Consider the following 23,325-nt stretch of genomic DNA (forward strand, 5'->3'; position numbering starts at 1 on the left):
CCTAATAGCATTCTATGCAATAATGTGACACTCACCGATGCGATATGGAATTTTTCGAGAGGTCAAGATGTGATAGACAGGAGCAACAACCAAGAGCTAATGCACCAAAAATCTGAAGCAAGAGAAAGCACAGCTGCAATATCCTCAAGTCATTGGAAGTTTTTTTTTTATCTATGACATTCATTCTTCTACATAAATGATATTCTGCAGTCAACTCTCTCTAAACAGTAGTCTTATCCAACCCCAGCCACATCATGCACTGCTGATATCCCATACACTACTCCCACATTTGGCTCATTTCCATCCTTTATATATTGCCTCCGTTCTCTTACAGTGTCCACAGCACAGTCTGTTCCTGAGAGATCCAAATAAACCAACGAATTTGGATGAGACAGAAAAGTATAAAGTGCCTAGAAAACAGAGATTTAGTGGTTATTAAGCAAAGGGACAGAAAGAAAATGGGATTCTTAATGTGTGTTATCTGAGCATTAAGTAGGGGATTTGGAGACAGTTGAATTTTTATGTCTTATCTATATAACTATTAAGGATTGGAAATCATGCAGGAAAAAGAGGAAGTAACAGATGAGCTGCAGAAGAAGTCAGAGGAACTTGTAAGAAAAGGTAATGCTATGCATGAAGTAAAAGACAGAGGAGTAATATAATGAATGCTTATGAAGTGGTGGATGTTAACAGGTAATCCCCCCCATGTCCACTGTATATCCTCATGAATGAAAAGACTAGAAATCACACGAGAGGTTATGGTGGAATATTAGATGAATTTTAATATAGATTATCTAAAATAATACTTTTTATGTGTTTGATCTTTATGACTTGTCGAAATGCATCTGGGGCCATGTTTCCAGCAACTGTTTTCTACATGCCCCATTCTCCCCTTACAGACTATGCTATACTAGTAAACAGGGGCGTAACTATAGAGGGTGCAGGGGGTGCGGTTGCACCCGGGCCCAAGAGCCTTGGGCGGCCCGTAAGGCCTCTCTTCTCCATATAGGGAGCCCAGTACTATGAATAAAGCATTATAGTTGGGGGCCTTTTTCAGGTTTTGCATTGGGGCCCAGAAGCTTCAAGTTACGCCTCTGCTAGTAAATGTCCATATCTCCTTAACTACTCCTGGTTCCATTTAAGCAGCTTATCCTAAATCTTTTCACCCTGCTTTTCACTGTTCTTCTTCCTTAGTACTGCCAACCCCTTCCGCCAATATTCCCATTCTTTTTCTTTCTTTTTAAGACCAGTTTCATATGAGCATATTGTAACGCGTCCATAATACGAATGTGTTACAGATGTCATTACAACCATATGTCATCAGTATCTGATCTGTATTTTCCTCCATATATTTTATTCTCTACTGGACAAATACTGATCTATAGTTGCCCAACAGAAAGGAATAGCAATACTAAGATAAACATGCGTCTTTAAAACACAGCAGTGAAAAATATGACCATGAGAATAGATGCATAGATTTACACTAGCTACCTGTTACAGTCCGCAAAACACGTACCAAACATAGGGCTAAAATAAGCTCATATAAAAGCGGCCTAACGGTACATACACAGGGCCGTTTAAGAAGTTGCAACCGAGATTCTCGGATGCAACTCAGATCGGACGGCCTGTGTACATCCTGGTCCAAACATTTCTTCAAGATGGAAGAAATGTTGTGTGTATGTAGCCTAAGGGTGTATATACTATAGGAGCAAACCATGTATTTGCTATGGGGTCCTTTGAGAAAGGGTACCCAACTATGGTTGGTCCCATCATCTTTACTACCAAGTTTCAAAAACTTTTGCAGGCCTCTCCTCTCCACAGAACAGCTTTATTTACAAACAGAAGGGCATGGAGGAACAAGGGAAAACAGCATGGAGGAGGAAGCACAAGCCATTCTGTCCTGCATGGCAAAACTTTGCACCATGTGGAGGGCCCACTTCCATTTTTGCTACGTGATCTCTTTTCTTCTATGTTTGCCACTAACTCATCTTCACTTGCACCTATCACTTTTGCCATCCTAAACAATAAAGTATTTATTATTCTTCATTTAGCTGAACCAACTTTTAGCTACAGTTCCATTAAACACCCTTACATGACCCAGTTTTTGCTCTATTGAGTTGTATCTAATACATTGTACAAATTGCATAAAATTATATATATGTACATACAATTGAGGCTTATAATGTGGAATCCCCATGAATGTCTAACAAATAAGTGCAAAAACTGATGCTAACGGCAGGGGTGTAACTTTAATGCATGCAGAGACTGCGGTTGCACCAGGGTCCTAGAGCCCTAGGGAGCCCATAAGGTGTGTCTTCTCCACATGAGGAGACCAGTACTATACATGAAGCATTTGAGTTTAGGGGCCCTGTTACATATCCTGCATTGGGGTGTCGCAGATTCAAGTTGCACAGAAAGATGACCATGGCTACTTTTCCAGTGAAGTAAAATGCAGTAAGTCCTACGGGAGTGCTTGTGCTCCCATTGATATGACCATTATGACATGTTCAATTGATCATGAAATGCTAAATACTTCTTAATCAGCAGTTCTCTAAGTATGAACGATACATACATGTGGATCGATGTAAATGAAAATGCCAAAGGAAACAATAAAAACAATCAAACAAGTATGTCGCAGGGGATGGGAATGTGATGTGTGCAGCTTTAACGGCATGATATCGTCTGTGATTAATAGATAGAAGCAAGCTGGAGAGTAATTAAAGGGTGCGCATACATGATATCTGATACAATTAGAAGGGAAGGACCTGCATGCAGATACAATGTAGAGACACTGAAGAATTACAGAAGAAACAACAGATTAAGTGAGGGTTATAAGTGCATGCTGATATGTGGGTCGTGTTGTTAGGGGTCAGTCTCACATTGGTCTCCTCACTCCCGAGAAGTCCAGGGTTCTTACTGAGGGTCAGTGAGTGCAACGAGGAGGAGAAAAGAGCATTCTGGCAGAGAGATTGACACAGAGAGAGTGCTCCTACAGAGAGAAAGCCCAACAATAATATACGTACATGTAGAGCATTGCACATGCCAGGTTATCAAACACACAGTGCCACAATCGCTCAGTTTCTCACAAACAAGAACACAGTTTAGGAAGACACAGTAAGACAGTATAACAAAGTGGTATAGTTACATGCAGTAAGACATCGGATATAATTGTACCTCGAGCGGTGATGTTCGTTTTGCTCAAATTGAGGCTTCGAAGTCCAGCATGAAAATACAGAAATTGCTGGGAGAGAGCAGAAATTCCTGAAAATAGCAAAAGGTTTTATGTAATAAATAGTTTTCTAAGTCGAAGAACATTATACGTTATCTCTAGAGATGAGCGAGTATACTCGCTGAGGCTAACTACTCGAGTGAGTAGTGCCTTAGCCAAGTATCCTCCCGCTCGTCCCTAAAGATTCGGGGACCGCCGGGGGGCGGGGAAGAGCGGGGAGGAACGGAGGGGAGATCTCTCTCTCCCTCTTTCCCCCCTGCTCACCTCCGCAACTCACCTGTCACCCGCGCCGGCAGCCGAATCTTTACAGACGAGCGGGAGGATACTCGGCTAAGGCACTACTCACTCGAGTAGTTAGCCTTAGCGAGTATACTTGCTCATCTCTAGTTAGCTCTCCATCCCAAAACAGGAAATTTTGACTTTATGCCCTTCCCACCTCTTTTGGGAGACAATAGTGGTGTGAATCTTTGCCTTCTTTCCCACTTACAAGGGTATTCCAAGACTTTAACTATTGATGAGCTATCCTCAGGAACTGTCATCAATATTTGATCAATGGGGGCCTGTCACTTGGGGTCCCCAACGATCAGCTTATCGTTGATAAACATTCATTATCGTTAGTCATCATTGGTCGACGCCAAAAGTTTAATGGCAAGCTTTACTCCCATTGATTTCAATGAGAGTTAGGCTGAGTATTACACTTCCGGTGTTGACCAGCGTTGACAGTGGGCCAAATGATCAGCTGATTGACATGGATCCTGAGCAGTGGGCCTTCATTGATCAACTACTGAGGATAGGTCAGCAATAGTTAAAGTTTCTATATACCCCTTTAGAAGAAAACCTCCACTTGGGAGCTGAAAATTGATATGTACAGGGGATGATTACTTGCTAATTATATTCCTCATATCTTGTTCCTTGGTTGCTTTTTAGCTCAACTCTGTTAGAATAGAGCTGTGATCTGTGAGTAGAGTTTATGCCCCTAGAGCTGACCACCCTCCTCTTATGAGCCCCTGCATGGACAGCCTCCATAGTACTGCCCTAAGTAGTTATGCTGTGCAGAATTATGGATAAGGAAGGAAGGAATATTTCTTTATATGATGAATGGGTGGAGTACTTCATGCTGACAGTAAGAGTGCCATGAGCTATAGGAGGCATCCCAAGTAAAATGGGGATTGGAGATTGAATAATTATGTTGAGATTCAATGAATATATCATTTATATTATAATGTATTTATTGGTTACAAAGGAGATCGAAGCAACCAACATATTACATTGTATGTGCACTGCAGTAGATGAATTACCTCGGTCTTCCAGTGGGTTGTGTGACAGGTTCAGCGAATGCAAAGAGGAGGCTGCATTATCTGACAACACAGAGGCCAAGCGGAGAGCAAAATCACTGCAGGAGAGAGAGGGACAGAGAGAGGAGGAATGGAGAGAGGGATAAGGGGTGAGAGAGAGAGGGAAGGTGAGGGGAAGGGGCTACTGTACTGCTGGAGATGAAAAGCTAATCTAATATCATTTCCATTATCAATTCCTCAATCCATTCCTGGCTTGTTTTATTACTTTTCTGCTTAGTCAGTGAGATATTATGTCCCCTGATGTGATAGTCTTTTATAACACAATTCATTTCAAACACTGCAAGCAATTATAAGCACATGCATACCATGCTGAAACCCATTGTACTACACACTCATATATGGACAGAATAACTCCCATGATATTTCGTCACGACCGACCCCTCATAGTCCTCCCACATTCTTGTTCAACCCTTTATTTAGCATCCCCTCTATATAGTACTTTCATTTACCACTTTCTTTGCTTTCCTCCAATTTCTCCCAGTGCTCTCCTATCTCCCTCTCTACCCTTATCTCGGTATCCCATCTATATATCCCTCTTTCTCTGTCTCCCTCTCTCACGCTCTCAGTCCGCAGTCCTCTAGGATTAGCTCCTCTAGGTGCTGCGATCGGCCCACGCAATGTAGGATCTGCTCTGTCACCTCCGATCCCTGTATTGGAAAAACAGTAAAATTAGGGAATTTATAGATATCATTTGAAGTGAAGAAACAAAAACAGAAATGCTCGCAATGCTAATTTAGTATTTACCAGTTTGAGATTTGCGGCCTGGAGCCTGAGAAAATACTGATTATATGCCAGAGCTGCAACAACCAGAGCCAGGTCCCTGTGGAGGAACAGAAAGACACAGTGTGAGCAATATAGTGGTCAATGAGTACTGACAGCACTTTCTTACCTCTTTCACCTGACCTGCTTTCCAGATGGCTGAAGTCTTGCAAGTTAAATTCCCGGCTGTCCTGAGAGTGATAAATCATATCCACATCCTAAAATGAGACACAACAACATTTCTAAAAGAGAAACACTGTAGCAGAAACTCTGCTTTACTAACAAACAGTTTACAAATATAACAATTATAGAACAAAATGCAACATTATGTATACAGTAAATCATAGCAAGGGGGATTACACATTAATACCACGAGCAAACCCGAACCGAGCAGCCTCTACACTGCAGGAGAACATCGGCTACATTTATCCTAACTTTTTGCTATAATATAAAGAGCACATTACATTATTTGGGCTTTAAATGTCCATATTATGGATGGAATAAGCAGGACCAATATGGTCCTACTGAACCAAACATAGATCACTACATGTCATTGTAGATCACTCTATGATGATCTATGTTCAGCTCAGTAAAGCAGTGCAAGGTCTGTTTTATAGACTGGAACCTAACACATAGGCTAAATTCTGATCCTTCCTTACAGGTAGAAATAAACAATTTTTCACAATTGTATATCAAACAATTAGATGACAGGTGGTCCAGCATAATTGGATAACTGCTGCCCACCACTGAAATGCAGCAGCATGACCTTTTGTAATAGTCCCAGCCCAGGTGATTTTTGCAGTAACTTAGTCACCATTGACAGACATGGTCTACTTGGCTATATATTCCATGAAATACAGTTACAGATCACTTACCCACTGAACCTCTTCTCTGCAACACACACCATTATAGTCACAAAGAGCAGCATATGTCTCTGAAAAACCACCTAAAGAAAAGGAGGTGATAGTATTACTGATAATGTCACTAATGATGTTACATTTATTTTAGGTCGTTTTTTTTAGATTTGTAGTTATATCATAAATATTACAGAGGCAAGAAGGATTGGGCATGGTGGATTTTAACATGGCTAATCCTTGGTTCCCGCTTGAAATCTCTTAATTCCCTAGGGAGAATATAAGCAATAGGGACCTGAGCATGCATGTGTATGGGAGGGTCTCAAGGCTTATTAGGCCGACAGCTGTGTAAGGTATATGGCCACTTTTATAGTTGCAACTAATGATGATCATCTCAGAAATAAGAGGCAGGCAGAGTGCAGTATAAGCATAAATGTCCAAACTTTCTTTGACTATCACCTCCTATATTTGCTATAACTGAAATACCAAAATGTTAGAAACACACCAGTAAACACTTTAATTGTAGTTCTCTTTATTTTGTATGTCATTTAAAGCAATGTATGAACTTCGTGTGATGCAAAGTGTTAAGGCAGCAGTATGCAGTCCTAAGCTCTCGCTCACGACCTGAAGGTTGCGAGTTTAATCTCTGCATGGTTCAGGTAGCCGGCTCAAGGTTGATGATTTAGCCTTCCATCCTTCTGAGTTTGGTAAAATGAGTACCAGCTTGGTGGGGGAATAAGTTGGCACTATACAAATAAGATTTTTTATTATGTGTACAAAAAAAGAGTCCCAATCAGTAGGAGAAAGAATGTGGAGGATAAATTTGGTATGCAATGATGTGGGTGGCAGGACAGAAGCTAAGCCACAGGCAGGTAGAAAATAAAAATTCAGTTGCAGTATACCACTAACTCATCAAGAAAGGAGGTCAGCAATCATTTTAGAAGTACATAGGAAAAACATTGCCCGGCCAAAAGGGATGGTTTGGTTTAGCAATGACTGGTCAGCAGCAAATGCACAAGAGTATCCCAAGGTTGAAGCATTAGTGGAAAATATCCCTGGATAGTGTAGAGCAGTGTTTCTCAATTCCAGTTGCCAGCAACCCCAACAGGTCATGTTTTCAGGATATCCTATAGTAGAACCACCAATAATTACATCACCTGTGGAATACTGAGGAAATCCTGAAAACATGACCTGTTGGGGGTCCCTGAGGACTGGAGTTGAGAAACACTGTTGTAAAGCACCCCCACAGCTGCAATGTATTTCTGTGCAGCCCCCTTGGGACAACCCCTTAAAAAAGCAAGTGTAAGGACTACATGGTTTATTTTATATACAGTATTAAAATATCATTCCCATGTATGTTTTTGAGTGATACACTGCAGTATGGGGTTGGATGGACTACATTTACTACTTTATCCATGCTTTCATTTTATGGAAATGTTTTTAACTTTGTTTAACTTTGTGAATGTATACAATTACAAGATTTTTGTGTCATTGAATGTTAAGTTAAAGGGGTTGTCTGAGTTTTTTCCCCCCAAATTCCTGCTTCCCATGTCTAAAAATAATAAAAGAACGTATACTCACATCTCTCAGCTGCCTGCAGCACCCAGCGCTGTGGCTCTGTTCTCTGTGCTGGGTTTGTGTTGACAAGCTGCAGTCAGCTTGTTTACCGGACATCCCAGGCTGCTGCAGCCAACCATACACCTCAGCATTCACTGAGGTCTGCAATTGGCTGCAGCAGCCTATGACGTCTCGTACCAAGGCCAACTGCAGCCTGTAAATGTAGCTTCATAGGGAAGACCAGGCTTGGTATTGCAGACCAAGTTCCTATTAAATGAATGGGAACTTGACTTAGAAAACCAAGCCTGGCCACTGCAGTGGAAATTAAGCCACCTGCTTCCTGCAGAAATCAGCTCAGTCTACAAGCACAGTGGTTCAAAGAACAGGTCAGAGGTGTAACTTGAAGCTTCTGGGCCCCAATGCAAAATCTGTAACAGGGTCCCCAACTATAATGCTTTATTCATAGTACTGGGCTCCCTATATGGAAGGAGAGAGCTTATGGGACCCCTAAGGCTCCTGAGCCCGGGTGTAACCGCATCTCCTGCATCCCCTATAGTTACGCCCCTGGAACAGGTGATTAGCGGGGGTCCCAGGTAATGGACCCCCACCAATCTACTACTGGAGATCTAACTTGAAGATAGACCATCGATAGTTTACAACTGCACAACCCCTTTAAGGTAAGAAGGCTCACTATATAAATCAATGGCAGACGTGAGCCAGACGGCACCTTTTAGAGGAGCAATACACGGCTATTTTCAGTTTATGTTTCCAGCTTTGCAACCGAAATTGATATCTTTCACATTTGAGATCTAGCTTATTTTGTTCCGTAAAAAATATCACATTAAATATTGAGCTTGGTCAGTTTCCTGCAGAATTTAAGAAATCTGCAGAATTCATCAAATCATCCCACATAGCAAATACTGGCACAAAATGTACAGATTTAACTGCTTATAATCTGGAATAAATTTAGAGGGTTTTGTTTTGCTTAATTTCAGCTAATTCTCATGCTAATGCAGCAGGAGATGTAGAACAGTTCTGTAATGTGATCGAACCAAAGAGGTTAGGAGTCGGGTACAATGAGGCCCGCAATGCAGAGAGTAAGACAGGAAGAAAATAGGAGATGACACCAGGAGAATGGATGAAATGCAAAAAAGCTAACTTGACTCAAGAAATGGTGGTTACAGTCTCTGATCGACAAGGATTGGTTACACTTCCAACGGAGGCACACAGCATGGTGGTTACACATCATAATCTAGTACAATCTAAGTTTATATCCCTTGCTGTGATCATAAATTAGCTGATAAGAATATGCAGCTTGGAGGAGATAAGGGCTGAAAATATTGTCCCCCAAAAGCTGTTCATCGCCTTTAAGCTTACTATCACAATTGCTAGCTTAACACTGATAAATCACAGAGTGGCAGAAGAGGACAACCCTTATAGAAACAATTCACTGGGGAACCCCTAAAAAGTAAACTTTAAAAATATCAAAAATTAAGCCAGTAGATAAACCAAAAATACACATATGTATATACACTCTACAGCAAATGATAGAGGACAACCGACACAATTGTCCAATACCACTCCCAAATAAAAAAAGAGAGGGAGGGTTCAGAGAAAATAGCACTGGCCGGATAGAAAAAGACAAATAAACTGTCAAAGTGACATATCCCACCCCGTCCAATCATCCAAACTCCCAGTAAGGAAACTCTTCCTACAAGAGAATGATATACAGCAAGTCCCTAGCCAAAAATATTAAAGAACATACACTATCCTCATAATATAGTAGGGTGACCCAATACAGAATAGACAGAATACTGTATCCGGGGATGGTCACAGTGAATATAGTAAAACATCCCATACATCTCCCATACTGAGTTAGTGGGCAGAAATTGTGCGTCACTCCTTCCACGGCAAGACTGCAGACCTATATAAAAGGGACGAGATAATCTTATACTGAGTAACAAACTAGAAGCACTGAATAGCCCTGCTGCTATAGATCCCTTTAAGATGAGTATACAGCCAAGATAATAGCTAACTGCTATAAAGATAATAGCTATCTTTATGGCAGACAGTGTATTACAGTTACTCTTCACTCAACAATGAACTATTTATTTCCCGCTCCCTTTAACCCATTCATTTGACTTTGACTGCAGATGTTTTTTTGCATTAAAACCTTCTTTTCCCAGTATATACCACCACATCACACACTATTCTATCCCCACCTGTTATCCCTCTCTATGCTTCTTCTCTTGCCTAGTGCCATATCTCATAATCCTGGGTCCTCTCAGCAAGTCATATCACCCTCCCATCCCCAACCCACTACCAAAAATTCTTGCAACCCCAAACTGATTTATTTGGCCCTTGCGCTCCCCAGTCCCTCTTTCTGACGCACTATGGAACACACGCTCTGTCTGCAATAAGCTTCCTGACATCCAAGAACTCTACATCTCTCGTAAACTGCCCTACATGGACATAACAGAAACATGACTGACCTCCTCTGACATGGCCTCCCCCGCAGCACTTTCCTATGGCAGCCCTGAATTCACCGCACTCCCCAGTTTGGCCACAAATATGATGAAAGAGTAGTTCTCCTGTTAGATAACTGTACCTTCATTCCCATAACGCCCTTACCATCTTTGACCCTTCCTTCTTCTAAAGTACACTAGGTATGCATGTACTCTCTCTCCAACCTCCGATGCCCAGATTCACGTAGGTTAGACAAAGATATTGAGTGGAAGAGAAGGATAAAGGCGTCCATCACTAAGATGTCATTTTAATATGTGATTAAAATATCCTCCATGACTACTTCTGTAATCATGTTACTCAGTGAAATACCATGTGGTATGATAAGGATGTTAATAAAAAGTATATAAACGACAGTAACAAATCACAAAATTGGGAATGAAGCCTTGTAATGAAACCTCGGAATTGTACTCATTGGGCACATTATTTTTGATATTATTAGGCATGCATAAAATGTCATCCTAAATTAATTTAGACTCACCGCAGATCCCGGTTGTAGGAGGAAGCCCAGCGGTCTCGGAGTTTGGAGAGGAGTTTCGTGAACTGTCCGAAGACTCGGGATATTGTCGCCTGACCAGACATCTGTTGAATATTAGCAAGAAGAAGGAGTTGGCAGAAAATAAATCCGTGGTTTTCATTAGTAAGTAGTTTTAGGATCAAAATGAAAATATATTTGTTCTCAAGTGTAAATTATTTATTTATTGTACTCATTTACATACACTAATGAATCACATTTTACGCTTGATATAAAGGTCAGCCAATCATGCTGATTTTCGTGGGATTAGCAGACGATCTTATGTGTTTGTAAGCCTCCCAATTCTTCCCCATTGGCAGATACTGGGGGTGAGGAAGAGGAAATGGTCCTCTGTCCATTGAAATAAACCCACACGTGCAGCTGATCAGTTCTCTGGGAGCCAATGTCTTCAGAACTCACCGTGACTCTCTGCAACCTCCAGGTTGTACAAAGCCTTAAAATATCATTTGTAGAATTCTGAGGGGTCTAACTATACCTACAGCTTATTATACCTTAGCATACCTCCAATTTCAGGAAGAGCAATGTGGAGATTTTTTTTCTTTTTCGATTCTGTATGAATGTAACAGAAAAATATTGTCTCCAAGTCTACCAGCTCAGATTCCAAGGCATCCTCCTCCACTCACTGCACGGATCCAGTCCCAGGTGTAAGGGATGAACAGCAGACAAACTGCAATTGTGGAAACCATCCGGGAGTAGACATCCAACATCCACTAGGGACAAACAAGATTATATGTTTTTGAAGAAGGCTTATGCCGAAACCTGCAGCTGTCTTGTTTGTCCCTAATAGACGTTGGATATACTAGAAAAAGGCGCCTTGGAGCGCTGAAACGCATTGTATGTACTGCATTGTGTTGTTTGAAGATTAAAGCTGTATCTCTAAAGAGACATTCATCCAGAACCATTAGGCATTTTTTCCATAGCTGGACCATTTGGACCTTAAGGAAGGGGCTTTTTCATTATGATTAACCCCTTTCTTTCTTCAGTGCTGCGGGGAGTCGTCCGTTTTGAAGTATGTCCGTCTTCTTCCTGCAGTAAGGGCTCAGTCACACGGGTGCATCGGCGCCTGTGTACGGGTGCCAATGCGCCCGTGTGACTGAGCCCTGAAGAAAAAAATATTGTGGCATTCTTCATCACATGGTGTATTATGGAACTATTCTTCCCTTAGAACCATGTAATAATGCATTAGTATACATAGATACATATTTAGCACACATACATAACTTCAAGGGGCATTATGATGTTGGTGGGGGCACAGATGTGCTCTATTACTTTTGGAGGCCACAGAGGGGATATTATAAATGAGGCACCACAGAAAGGCTACAAAAGAGACGTTATTACTTCTTAAGGCCACAGAGGGGATGCTATTACCATGTGGGGCCACAGAACTTGCAGGAGAGATTGCAAATAGCAATAGCAAAAATAAAAGGGAAGAGGATATAATTCATGTGGAAGTGGAGCGTCAGCGTCAACATGAACTGCCGCTAGCTCCTTCTTCTAAGGAATCCAATAGTAAGCAGCCAAGAAAAGCCAGTCAGCCAGATCAAATTGTTACTGTTATTGCAGTGGAGGATCAAAGTGGAGAAGCATCTGCACTTTGTGAAACAAACACTGATCAGAGATAGAAAGAGAGTGCTGCCAATGAAGATGCTAGAGTAGTGATGCAGAGCCAGAAGACACAAGTGACGTGTCCAGTGATGCCACCAATGGTGTTCAGGTGGTTATAACAGTGCAGCTTCATGTTGCAATTTAAGATGAAAGCTATGCAAGGTCTGCATCTCCAATAAGTTAATTATGCACTGGGTGAGCTTCACACAGCATGTGACAAGAAGGTGACCAGAGAAGGTCTGAGAGAAGAACCTGTAGTGGATCATACATTGCTAGAGAACGTGCAAGTGCTTAAGATAGAAGCAAATGGTGAAGTGGAAATATTGGATCAATGGGTGCTTCGGTCTGCAGAACAGACAATGTAGGGACTAGGTAGTGTGCCCCCTATCAAGAAAACAAAGAATATTGATCTGCACGACAAAGAAAACAGCTGATGTATCAGATTGTGACTTTGAGACCCCTAAACGTACATAAATTACAAAAAAAAGGTGTAAAGAAGAATGTCCAGTAGGAACTTATAGTTATATTTGTCCTAGATGGTCAAGCCTTGATCGTCATATGACGAATAGGAGGAGTTTGCCAGAGTTTCTTAAACTAACCCTCTATACGTTAGACTATAAATTTGGGAGGAGCTGTGATCATGTGACATATACTGTATGAGGGGACCCCAAATGTGATTTTACCTCAATGTAGGTAGGAACTTTCACCTCAGAAAGAGGGCTGTTAAAGGTGAAAAGCCCTACAGCCTTTGTCACTGCGGGGGGATATTGTTGTAGAGTTGCAACTGGGATAGCATGGTTGTGCCACTAGGGGGTCAAAGTACAGGCAGAGTGCTTGCAGCACTGGATTAAGTTTTGAACCCAATAAAAATGGTCTGGATTGCTGGAGTTGGAGAGAAGGGTGGATTTCATTCCAAACGGGCAGGACTGGGTCTTATGAGTCATCCAAAAAGGCAAAGTGAACCTTTCAGTTGTTGCTCTCAATCTATGGTATGATAGGCAAGGCCTATGGCAGCCACTGTGAATTTTGGGATGTTTTCAATTGATGGATAGAAGGCCTAGAAACTAGTAGCTAGGGAGCTATATGTTTAGTTAGTGGCTAGTCGGTCAGATTTTGATTTATATACTCACTGTACAATATGCTGCCTGTGAAATAAAACTAGCTGAGGCCATAAAACCACAGTCTGGGAGTGAATTCATATGAATGCCGACTATCTGACCACAAGGATGGAGAACCCAGCAAGTTACTAATCCCCAAGGAGTCACAATATACATACATGAAAATGTATTTCTTTTTTGGGAAGAGGACCCAAACATATGTTTTGGGGCCTGTTCCGTTAGTTGGTTACGATGAGTCAGAAACTGTAACTCTCCATTCCCCTTGAAAAAATCCTGTTGATTCTAATATGTACATAGGCAACATTAATTTCTAATGAGCAGTTTAGGCAGTGGTTACTATCTAAAATGCCGACAAACTATTTCTTTCATCTGTTAGCTGTCTTAGGAGAAGATTATCCTTATTAGTACATTTCTTACTACAGCAACCTGCAAGCTTCAATTACAGAATCCCCAATTGACTATGCTGAGGTCTAATTAAGACACTGTTTGTCAGAAGGCAAGTCTGATGTCATTTCAAAATGGGAACTTACACTGTATCTGGAGTAGGAAATATTTTGGACAGTGTGGCCTGGATGCCATTAATCAGCTGATCTGTATTCTGGGCAGTCAGCGTCAGCTGGTAGCTTCCTTTCTCTGTTTCAATAAGTATCTGCAAGAGGATAGGAAACCAAATAATGGTGGCATTGAAACAGCAAGCCCACACAATAGTGGCATCAAATGTATTATAACAAATGTAATATAGTGGATCCAAAGGTTTGCATCAGTATCTGGGCAAGAGAAAGAGTGTAACCCTGGATCTGATACATATAATGCATTGAGCTTGGAAGCATTTTCATGGTGGATGAGTGTAGCATGGTGATACCTAGACAACCTTAATTGCATTTCTATAATATTGACTAAGGGTGAATTTCCACACTGCGGCCATGGGTGGGCAGGGTTTTGGATGCATGCGGTTACTGCAGTGTAGAAACCCAGTCTAAGGGTCCTTTTAGACCTGCCGATTTCTCGGTTGAACGAGGGAACAAGTGAATGATGTCAAGAGTTGGCTCAGGGAGCCTGTTCATACAGGCAGATACATTGTTGGCTCGTTCCAACGAGAAATCGTTCAATTGTTCACATTCGCTGTATAAGTGAATGAGAACGACTGAACGATCGGTATTGAAACCGCATGAATGGTGAACGAGCGAATGATGATTTTCATGCCTGCAAAAAATGAACAATTAACGAAAGGCGAATGATTTATCATTCGTCATTTGATCATTGGCTGAGTTTACACTGGACGATTCATTAATTTGCATTTTTTGAACAATAATCGTTCCATATAAAAGGGCCTTTAAAGTTTGAGGTTGTCCAGTTATCACTGCTCAAGAGTGGTTACACATATTCAGTACCTGGCTAATACTGATAGCTGTGAGGGATCGGATTTCCAGCACACTGAATGACGTTTCAATCTACAAAAATAACAATATGGAAACATCAAGGTCACTAATAGAATATATTGTAAAAGGCAAGAAGATCAGGGAGCAATCAAGCTTTACAGCAAATGTTAAAAGATTGAAGACAGAGGAAGAATATGAAATTGGTACAACATACCACCACCACCTCACCCGAATATACTAAGGCCGAATTCAGATGGTCGCATGCAAGCTGTGCCCAAGAATGTTGGGTGCAACTCATATCAGACAGTATAAAGACACCTGTTTGTGTGCTGTCCGATCTTTAGGACTGTGGACATTGCATGCATTCTAAGATGCAGTCTCGTCTGTAATATGGTTGAAGATATAATGAAAAAAGTTTGGTACGGCGTTGGCCAGTAGAGCAAAATGTGATTGTTCTCAGCAAGAGAAACAAAGTAATCTTGTATAAATCCAAAACGCCAGCTCACCGCACGGACACAACAGCCGTAGGGTGCACGGATAGGTAAAATAGAACCTCCGGCACTTCCGTGGATACCAGAATAAAAACTGTATTTTATTTAGACATCATGGATAAAAAACATCTTCCGAAAAAAAAAAAATTGCGCTTACATGTTTCGAACAGAGTTCTTATGCATTGCATATTTTCCCACAAAATGACTATTCCTTAAATATACAGAAGAAGCAATGAAGGAGCCAGAAATCCCAGCCAATAACAAAATGACATTCATTATGCTACATCTGTGAACAGCAAGGCATATAAAACCCAACAACACAATCACATTTGTTATTCTGTGTTTACAAACAGCACTATATTTAAATTTAAAAATCCAATAAATATTCAAGAGGGTCAGGTCACCAGATTAATACTGATATGACAGATCATATCTTCTGTATATTTAAGGAGCAGTCATTTAGTGAGAAAATATGCTATGAATAAGAACTCTGTTCGAAACATGTAAGCGCAAAAAAACTTTTTTGGAAGATGTTTTTTATCCATGATGTCTAAATAAAATACTGTTTTTATTCTGGTATCCACAGAAGTGCCGGAGGTTCTATTTTCTAAAGTAATCTTGTAGATATGATACCTTTTAAAGGCTAACAAAAATACATGATGTTATAGCAATACATCTTTTTAAACAATAAACTTAATTGGCAAGACTGTTTACACTTCATAAGAGGGCCCATAATTGAAGGTGAAATAACATCAAACTGATAACTGTCATAATAACATTTGGGTGCACACATTTCATCCCGATTTGGGCCACAGTAATTCATCTGTCACCTTCAGCTGGCTGTTCGACATAATCAGCTGTGCTACTTGTGGACTAAACCGTATCCCGCCCTGTAGGGACTGCATCTCTCCCAATGAAACGCACAATGTCTTGGACATCATATAAGCAATACACCGCAAGTCTACCCTTGGCTATGTCACATTTCTTCCTACTGTGTCAGGTGTTTTACTGCACTCTTACATCATAAGTGTCACAAACATATTAACATAACAATACTCTATGAATCCACCCATCTTCCCTAACCCAGGCCTGTAAATAACTTAAAGTACTAAGGTGTGCACACCAAACTGAGGCCAAGCCTCACTTACGTTCCGGTGATGCAGAAATGTCCATTGTCTTCTGGTGGTCCAATCTACCGCCTTTGTAGCACAGCTGCAAACTCTCTACTTTGCAGTCCTTTGGTCATCAGGACCCTCTCGCAGTAGTTCTTCCCCTTGGTTGTCAGAGCCCTTTCTCTAACGTTCATGCTGCTCCCCAGCTCAGCACGAGGCATGCTGTTCTCCATCAGCAAAGGCTGCCACCATGTCATTGGCTGCAGTGTCTCTACTGGGCTCCTGCACAGACTCTGCTGCTGCTATGTGTTCCCTCTTGCAACTGTGTCATTCTCTCACAAAGCTGCTACTGTAGGGCTCCCTTGTCATGCAGCTCTCCACTCTTATATACAGGATGCCTCCCTATACCCAGAACATTCTTGAGCCTTCTGGCTCCCTTCCTCACCCACTGACCTACCAATGACATATCTTTTGGGTAACATGCTAGCCATGTTACCGTCCACATCATAGAGAGGGCAGAATATCTTCCCTGTCCCTAACCAACATAACACCCAGAGCACTCTCTACTTTCTCCCCTCCCCAGCCGTGGCTCTGGCTGGCAGAGGGGTCTTTTACACAGTACCGCAAGTGCCTTACTGACAAACACTGGCAATCGCCTTCCTCACCCAGCATTCGGATCTTCCCACTCCCCCTACTGGCCGAGTCCTAAACTAATCTCTAATAAAGCAGCCACTCAGTGTATATGCTATTGTATCTGCATTTCATTGTATTATGCAGTAATTATGGATCCTTCTTTATAGCTTCTAGCTATGTACACCGATCAACCATAAAATTTAAACCACCTGACTAATATTGTGTAGGCCCCGTCATGGCAGGGACTCAACAAGATCTTTGATGGTGTTCTGTGGCATCTGACATCAAGATGTTAGCAGTAGATCCTTTAAGTCCTGTAAGTTGTGAGGTTAGGGTTTTTAACACATCCCACAGATGCTTGATCAAACTCAGATCTGTAGGCCAAGCCACCACCTTGAAATCTTTATCATGTCCCTCAAACCATGCCTGAACAATTTTTGCAGTGTAGCAGGACGCATTATCCTGCTGAAGGCATGAACTTGATCTGCAATAATGTTTAGTTAATGGTAGGTGTCTAAATTCCACATGAATGCCTTGGAACCATGGGTTTCCAGCAAAGTATTGCCCAGAGCATGACACTGCCTATTTTTGTTTGCCTTCTTCCCACAGAGCATCTTGATGCCATCTTTGCCCTTGGTAAGCGATGACACACACCTGGATGTCCACATGATGTAGAAGAAAATGTGATTCATCAGAGCAGGCCACCTTCTTCCAATACTCCATGGCTCAATGCTGGTGCTCATGCGCCCATCGTAATGTAGGTGCTTTTGGCGGTAGACAAGAAACAGCATGGGCACATTGACCAGTAAGTGGTAACATAGCCTCATGTGTTCTGACACCTTTCTACCATAACCAGCATCACTTTTTCAGCAATTTGTATTACAGTAGCTCTTCTTTTGGTTTGGAAGAGATGGTCCAGTCTTTGCACTTACCAGGCATGGCTTGATAGACATCATCCATGGCGCCATTTTTGTTATGGCGCCCCCTCTCTTCTACGTCCATCACTGCTCCAGAAGTCAGCATTATCCCTAAATCCTTGGTCAGGGATCATTTCCTTGACCAACTGTCATTTTTAGCAAATGTTTGTGCCCATTTCATGTCAAAATGAACTTGTTTTGTGTATTTCGTTGATACGTTTCTGTAGTCCGGAACATTTTATATGGAAGACTATCCCATATCCAAAAGCTATGATATGTAAAATATAGAATATACCTTGTATAGGCAGATAATGTAGCAATATAGATGTTTTATGAAGAAAAAGCCTAGATAATGGAATAATAAGACATCGGCGTTAGGTACTCGGGTGCTCAGACTAAGCCTCCTTTTTAACGACTCTTTATATGTTGCCCCTTGCAGGAGGTGGAACAGTGAATGTCTGAATATACATCATATTCAAGATTTTTTTGGAGTCACCTTGTTGACAGATTTCTTACCTTTGCTGGCAGTTTTATGTAGAATATATAGAATCTCCAGCATGTTGTGACCTGTGGAGGAATACATAGATACAGTATGACAGATTGTATGCTATTCACAAGACCAGGAGAATGTGAGTGTATGCAACCATGGCAAAAAACGAAAGTGATTAAATGGATTAGTTGCTATGGTAACCTCCATGCTTTGTGTTGTGGGGCCCATTGAATTGTTTATCATAGAGAAGACAATCAGGTAGATCCTATAAATAGTTATTTTCTCAGCTTGTCACTAGGAAACTGTAGTTTGATATTCATTTTACTTAAACATTAGCAAATCCATTAATTTTGTGTAACGCAGATAAGCACAATAAAGGTGAACATAGGTACAGTAGATATAAAAGTCTACGCACCCCTTTAAAATGCCATGTTCTTGTCATATTAAAAAATCCAACAAAGAGGAATCATTTGAGATGTATTTGTGACCCGTTATCTGTATAATTCCATTAAAAAACACAGTGAAATCATTTAGAGTGGAAAAATAAAAATAACCGAACTAAGATAATGTAGTTGCATAAGTGTTCACACTAGAGATGAGCGAACGTACTCGTCCGAGCTTGATACTCATTCGAGTATTAGCGTGTTCGAGATGCTCGTTACTCGTAACGAGTACCACGCGATGTTCGGGTTACTTTCACTTTCATCTCTGAGACGTTAGCGCGCTTTTCTGGCCAATAGAAAGACAGGGAAGGCATTACAACTTCCCCCTGCGACGTTCAAGCCCTATACCACCCCCCTGCAGTGAGTGGCTGGGGAGATCAGGTGTCACCCGAGTATATAAATCGGCCCCTCCCGCGGCTCGCCACAGATGCATCCTGACATAGTTCAGGGACAGTGCTGTTGGTGCCGGAGCTGCTATAGGGAGAGCGTTAGGAGTTATTGTAGGCTTCAAGAACCCCAACGGTCCTTCTTAGGGCCACATCTAACCGTGTGCAGTAGTGTGGAGGCTGCTTTTTGCAGTGTTGCACTTTTTTTTTTTTTTGTATATCGGCCGTGCAGAGCATTGCGTCCTACAGTAATTTTACATTGTCCAGGGCCAGTAGTGGTGAGGCAGGGACAGAAGACATATTTAGTGGGCCTTTCCAAAAACATTTGGGAAAAAAATCTATTGGGGCTGCTTGTGACCGTCCTCAGTGTACTGGGTCTCTGCTGGGGGTAGTTGTCCTAATTCATACGCAGCCAGCTAAGTGTTACAGCAGGCTTGCGCAAAATTCTTTCCTGCCTCTGTGTTGCCTCTTACATCACCACTGTATTCCTGTCCACAAGTGTACTGGGTCTCTGCTGGGGGTAGTTGTCCTAATTCATACGCAGCCAGCTAAGTGTTACAGCAGGCTTGCGCAAAATTCTTTCCTGCCTCTGTGTTGCCTCTTACATCACCGCTGTATTCCTGTCCACAAGTGTACTGGGTCTCTGCTGGGGGTAGTTGTCCTAATTCATACGCAGCCAGCTAAGTGTTACAGCAGGCTAGTGCAAAATTCTTTCCTGCCTCTGTGTTGCCTCTTACATCACCGCTGTATTCCTGTCCACAAGAGTACTGGGTCTCTGCTGGGGGTAGTTGTCCTAATTCATACGCAGCCAGCTAAGTGTTACAGCAGGCTTGCGCAAAATTCTTTCCTGCCTCTGCTGTGCGTTCCGTAAGCGAAGTCAGCCTCCAACCACAGACCAATAAGCGGCACATTTAATTACAGCGTTCTGTTTCTGCACTACTGGTAATACACCATGCTGAGGGGTAGGGGTAGGCCTAGAGGACATGGACGTGGCCGAGGACGCAGGGGCCCAAGTCAGGGTGTGGGCACAGGCCGAGCTCCTGATCCAGGTGTATCGCTGCCGACTGCTGCGGGATTAGGAGAGAGGCACGTTTCTGGCGTCCCCACATTCATCTCACAATTAATGGGTCCACGCGGTAGACCTTTATTAGAAAATGAGCAGTGTGAGCAGGTCCTGTCGTGGATGGCAGAAAGTGCATCCAGCAATCTATCGACCACCCAGAGTTCTGCGCTGTCCACTGCTGCAACTCTGAATCCTCTGGCTGCTGCTCCTCCTTCCTCCCAGCCTCCTCACTCCATTACAATGACACATTCTGAGGAGCAGGCAGACTCCCAGGAACTGTTCCCGGGCCCCTGCCCAGAATGGGCAGCAATGGTTCCTCTCCCACTGGAGGAGTTTGTCGTGACCGATGCCCAACCTTTGGAAAGTTCCCGGGGTCCGGGGGATGAGGCTGGGGACTTCCGGCAACTGTCTCAAGAGCTTTCAGTGGGTGAGGAGGACGATGACGATGAGACACAGTTGTCTATCACTCAGGTAGTAGTAATTGGAGTAAGTCCGAGGGAGGAGCGCACAGAGGATTCGGAGGAAGAGCAGCAGGATGATGAGGTGACTGACCCCACCTGGTTTGCTACGCCTACTGAGGACAGGTCTTCAGAGGGGGAGGCAAGTGCAGCAGCAGGGCAGGTTGGAAGAGGCAGTGCGGTGGCCAGGGGTAGAGGCAGGGCCAGACCAAATAATCCACCAACTGTTTCTCAAAGCGCCCCCTCGCGCCATGCCACCCTGCAGAGGCCGAGGTGCTCAAAGGTCTGGCAGTTTTTCACTGAGAGTGCAGACGACCGACGAACAGTGGTGTGCAACCTTTGTTGCGCCAAGATCAGCCGGGGAGCCACCACCACCAGCCTCACCACCACCAGCATGCGCAGACATATGATGGCCAAGCACCCCACAAGGTGGGACGAAGGCCGTTCACCGCCTCCGGTTTGCACCGCTGCCTCTCCCCCTGTGCCCCAACTTGCCACTGAGATCCAACCCCCCTCTCAGGACACAGACACTACCGTCTCCTGGCCTGCACCCACACCCTCACCTCCGCTGTGCTCGGCCCATCCACCAATGTCTCTCAGCGCACCGTCCAGCCGTCGCTAGCGCAAGTGTTGGAGCGCAAGCACAAGTACGCCGCCACGCACCCGCACGCTCAAGCGTTAAACGTGCACATAGCCAAATTTATCAGCCTGGAGATGCTGCCGTATAGGGTTGTGGAAACGGAGGCTTTCAAAGGTATGACGGCGGCGGTGGCCCCGCGCTACTCAGTTCCCAGTCGCCACTACTTTTCCCGATGTGCCGTCCCAGCCCTGCACGACCACGTCTCCCGCAACATTGTACGCGCCCTCACCAACGCGGTTACTGCCAAGGTCCACTTAACAATAGACACGTGGACAAGCACAGGCGGGCAGGGCCACTATATCTCCCTGACGGCACATTGGGTGAATTTAGTGGAGGCTGGGACAGAGTCAGAGCCTGGGACCGCTCACGTCCTACCCACCACCAGAATTGCGGGCCCCAGCTCGGTGGTGGTATCTGCGGCGGTGTATGCTTCCTCCACTAAACCACCCTCCTCCTCCGCAACCTCTGTCTCGCAATCAAGATGTGTCAGCAGCAGCACGTCGCCAGCAGTCGGTGTCGCGCGGCGTGGCAGCACAGCGGTGGGCAAGCGTCAGCAGGCCGTGCTGAAACTACTCAGCTTAGGAGAGAAGAGGCACATGGCCCACGAACTGCTGCAGGGTCTGACAGAGCAGACCGACTGCTGGCTTGAGCCGCTGAGCCTCCAACCGGGCATGGTCGTGTGTGACAACGGCCGTAACCTGGTTGCAGCTCGGCAGCCTCACGCACGTGCCATGCCTGGCCCACGTCTTTAATTTGGTGGTTCAGCGCTTTCTGAAAAGCTACCCACGCTTGTCAAACCTGCTTGGAAAGGTGCGCCGGCTCTGCGCACATTTCCGCAAGTCCCACACGGACGCTGCCACCCTGCGCACCCTGCAACATCGTTTTCATCTGCCAGTGCACCGACTGCTGTGCGACGTGCCCACACGGTGGAACTCTACGCTCCACATGTTGGCCAGGCTCTATGAGCAGCGTAGAGCTATAGTGGAATACCAACTCCAACATGGGCGGCGCAGTGGGAGTCAGCCTCCTCAATTCTTTACAGAAGAGTGGGCCTGGTTGGCAGACATCTGCCAGGTCCTTGGAAACTTTGAGGAGTCTACCCAGATGGTGAGCGGCGATGCTGCAATCATTAGCATCACCATTCCTCTGCTATGCCTCTTGAGAAGTTCCCTGCAAAGCATAAAGGCAGACGCTTTGCGCTCGGAAACAGAGGCGGGGGAAGACAGTATGTCGCTTGATAGTCAGAGCACCCTCCTGTTTATATCTCAGCGCGTTGGGGAGGAGGAGGAGGAGCATGAGGAGGATGAGGAGGAGGGGGAAGAGACAGCTTGGCCCACTGCTGAGGGTACCCATGCTGCTTGCCTGTCATCCTTTCAGCGTGTATGGCCTGAGGAGAAGGAGGAGGAGGAGGATCCTGAAAGTGATCTTCCTAGTGAGGACAGCCATGTGTTGCGTACAGGTACCCTGGCACACATGGCTGACTTCATGTTAGGATGCCTTTCTCGTGTCCCTCGCGTTACATGCATTCTGGCCACTACGGATTACTGGGTGTACACACTGCTCGACCCACGGTATAAGGAGAACCTTTCCACTCTCATACCCGAAGAGGAAAGGGGTTCGAGAGTGATGCTATACAACAGGACCCTGGCGGACAAACTGATGGTAAAATTCCCATCCGACAGCGCTAGTTGCCGAAGGTGCAGTTCCGAGGCCCAGGTAGCAGGGGAGGCGCAGAGATCAGGCAGCATGTACAGCACAGGCAGGGGAACACTCTCTAA

At 43.8% G+C, this 23,325-nt stretch overlaps 1 protein-coding gene across 4 annotated transcripts in view; it reads right to left on the reverse strand.

Moving 5' to 3' along the window:
- Positions 1–23,325, reverse strand: part of CARMIL3 (capping protein regulator and myosin 1 linker 3) — a 73,050-nt gene that overhangs the window by 35,583 nt on the left and 14,142 nt on the right. For all 4 annotated transcript variants that reach the window (XM_066603975.1, XM_066603974.1, XM_066603973.1 and 1 more), the window contains exons 3-15: positions 18,584–18,634; positions 14,927–14,986; positions 14,066–14,184; positions 10,759–10,859; positions 6,219–6,289; positions 5,488–5,561; positions 5,329–5,404; positions 5,143–5,231; positions 4,528–4,622; positions 3,175–3,261; positions 2,880–2,989; positions 333–410; positions 36–112 (exon numbers count right to left, since the gene is read on the reverse strand). In XM_066603975.1, the coding sequence (XP_066460072.1) occupies positions 36–112; positions 333–410; positions 2,880–2,989; positions 3,175–3,261; positions 4,528–4,622; positions 5,143–5,231; positions 5,329–5,404; positions 5,488–5,561; positions 6,219–6,289; positions 10,759–10,859; positions 14,066–14,184; positions 14,927–14,986; positions 18,584–18,634 (1,088 nt within the window). The remainder of the gene's footprint in view (positions 1–35; positions 113–332; positions 411–2,879; positions 2,990–3,174; positions 3,262–4,527; positions 4,623–5,142; positions 5,232–5,328; positions 5,405–5,487; positions 5,562–6,218; positions 6,290–10,758; positions 10,860–14,065; positions 14,185–14,926; positions 14,987–18,583; positions 18,635–23,325) is intronic.

This window comes from Eleutherodactylus coqui, chromosome 5 (genome assembly GCF_035609145.1).
Source record: "Eleutherodactylus coqui strain aEleCoq1 chromosome 5, aEleCoq1.hap1, whole genome shotgun sequence".
Classification (NCBI taxonomy): domain Eukaryota; kingdom Metazoa; phylum Chordata; class Amphibia; order Anura; family Eleutherodactylidae; genus Eleutherodactylus; species Eleutherodactylus coqui.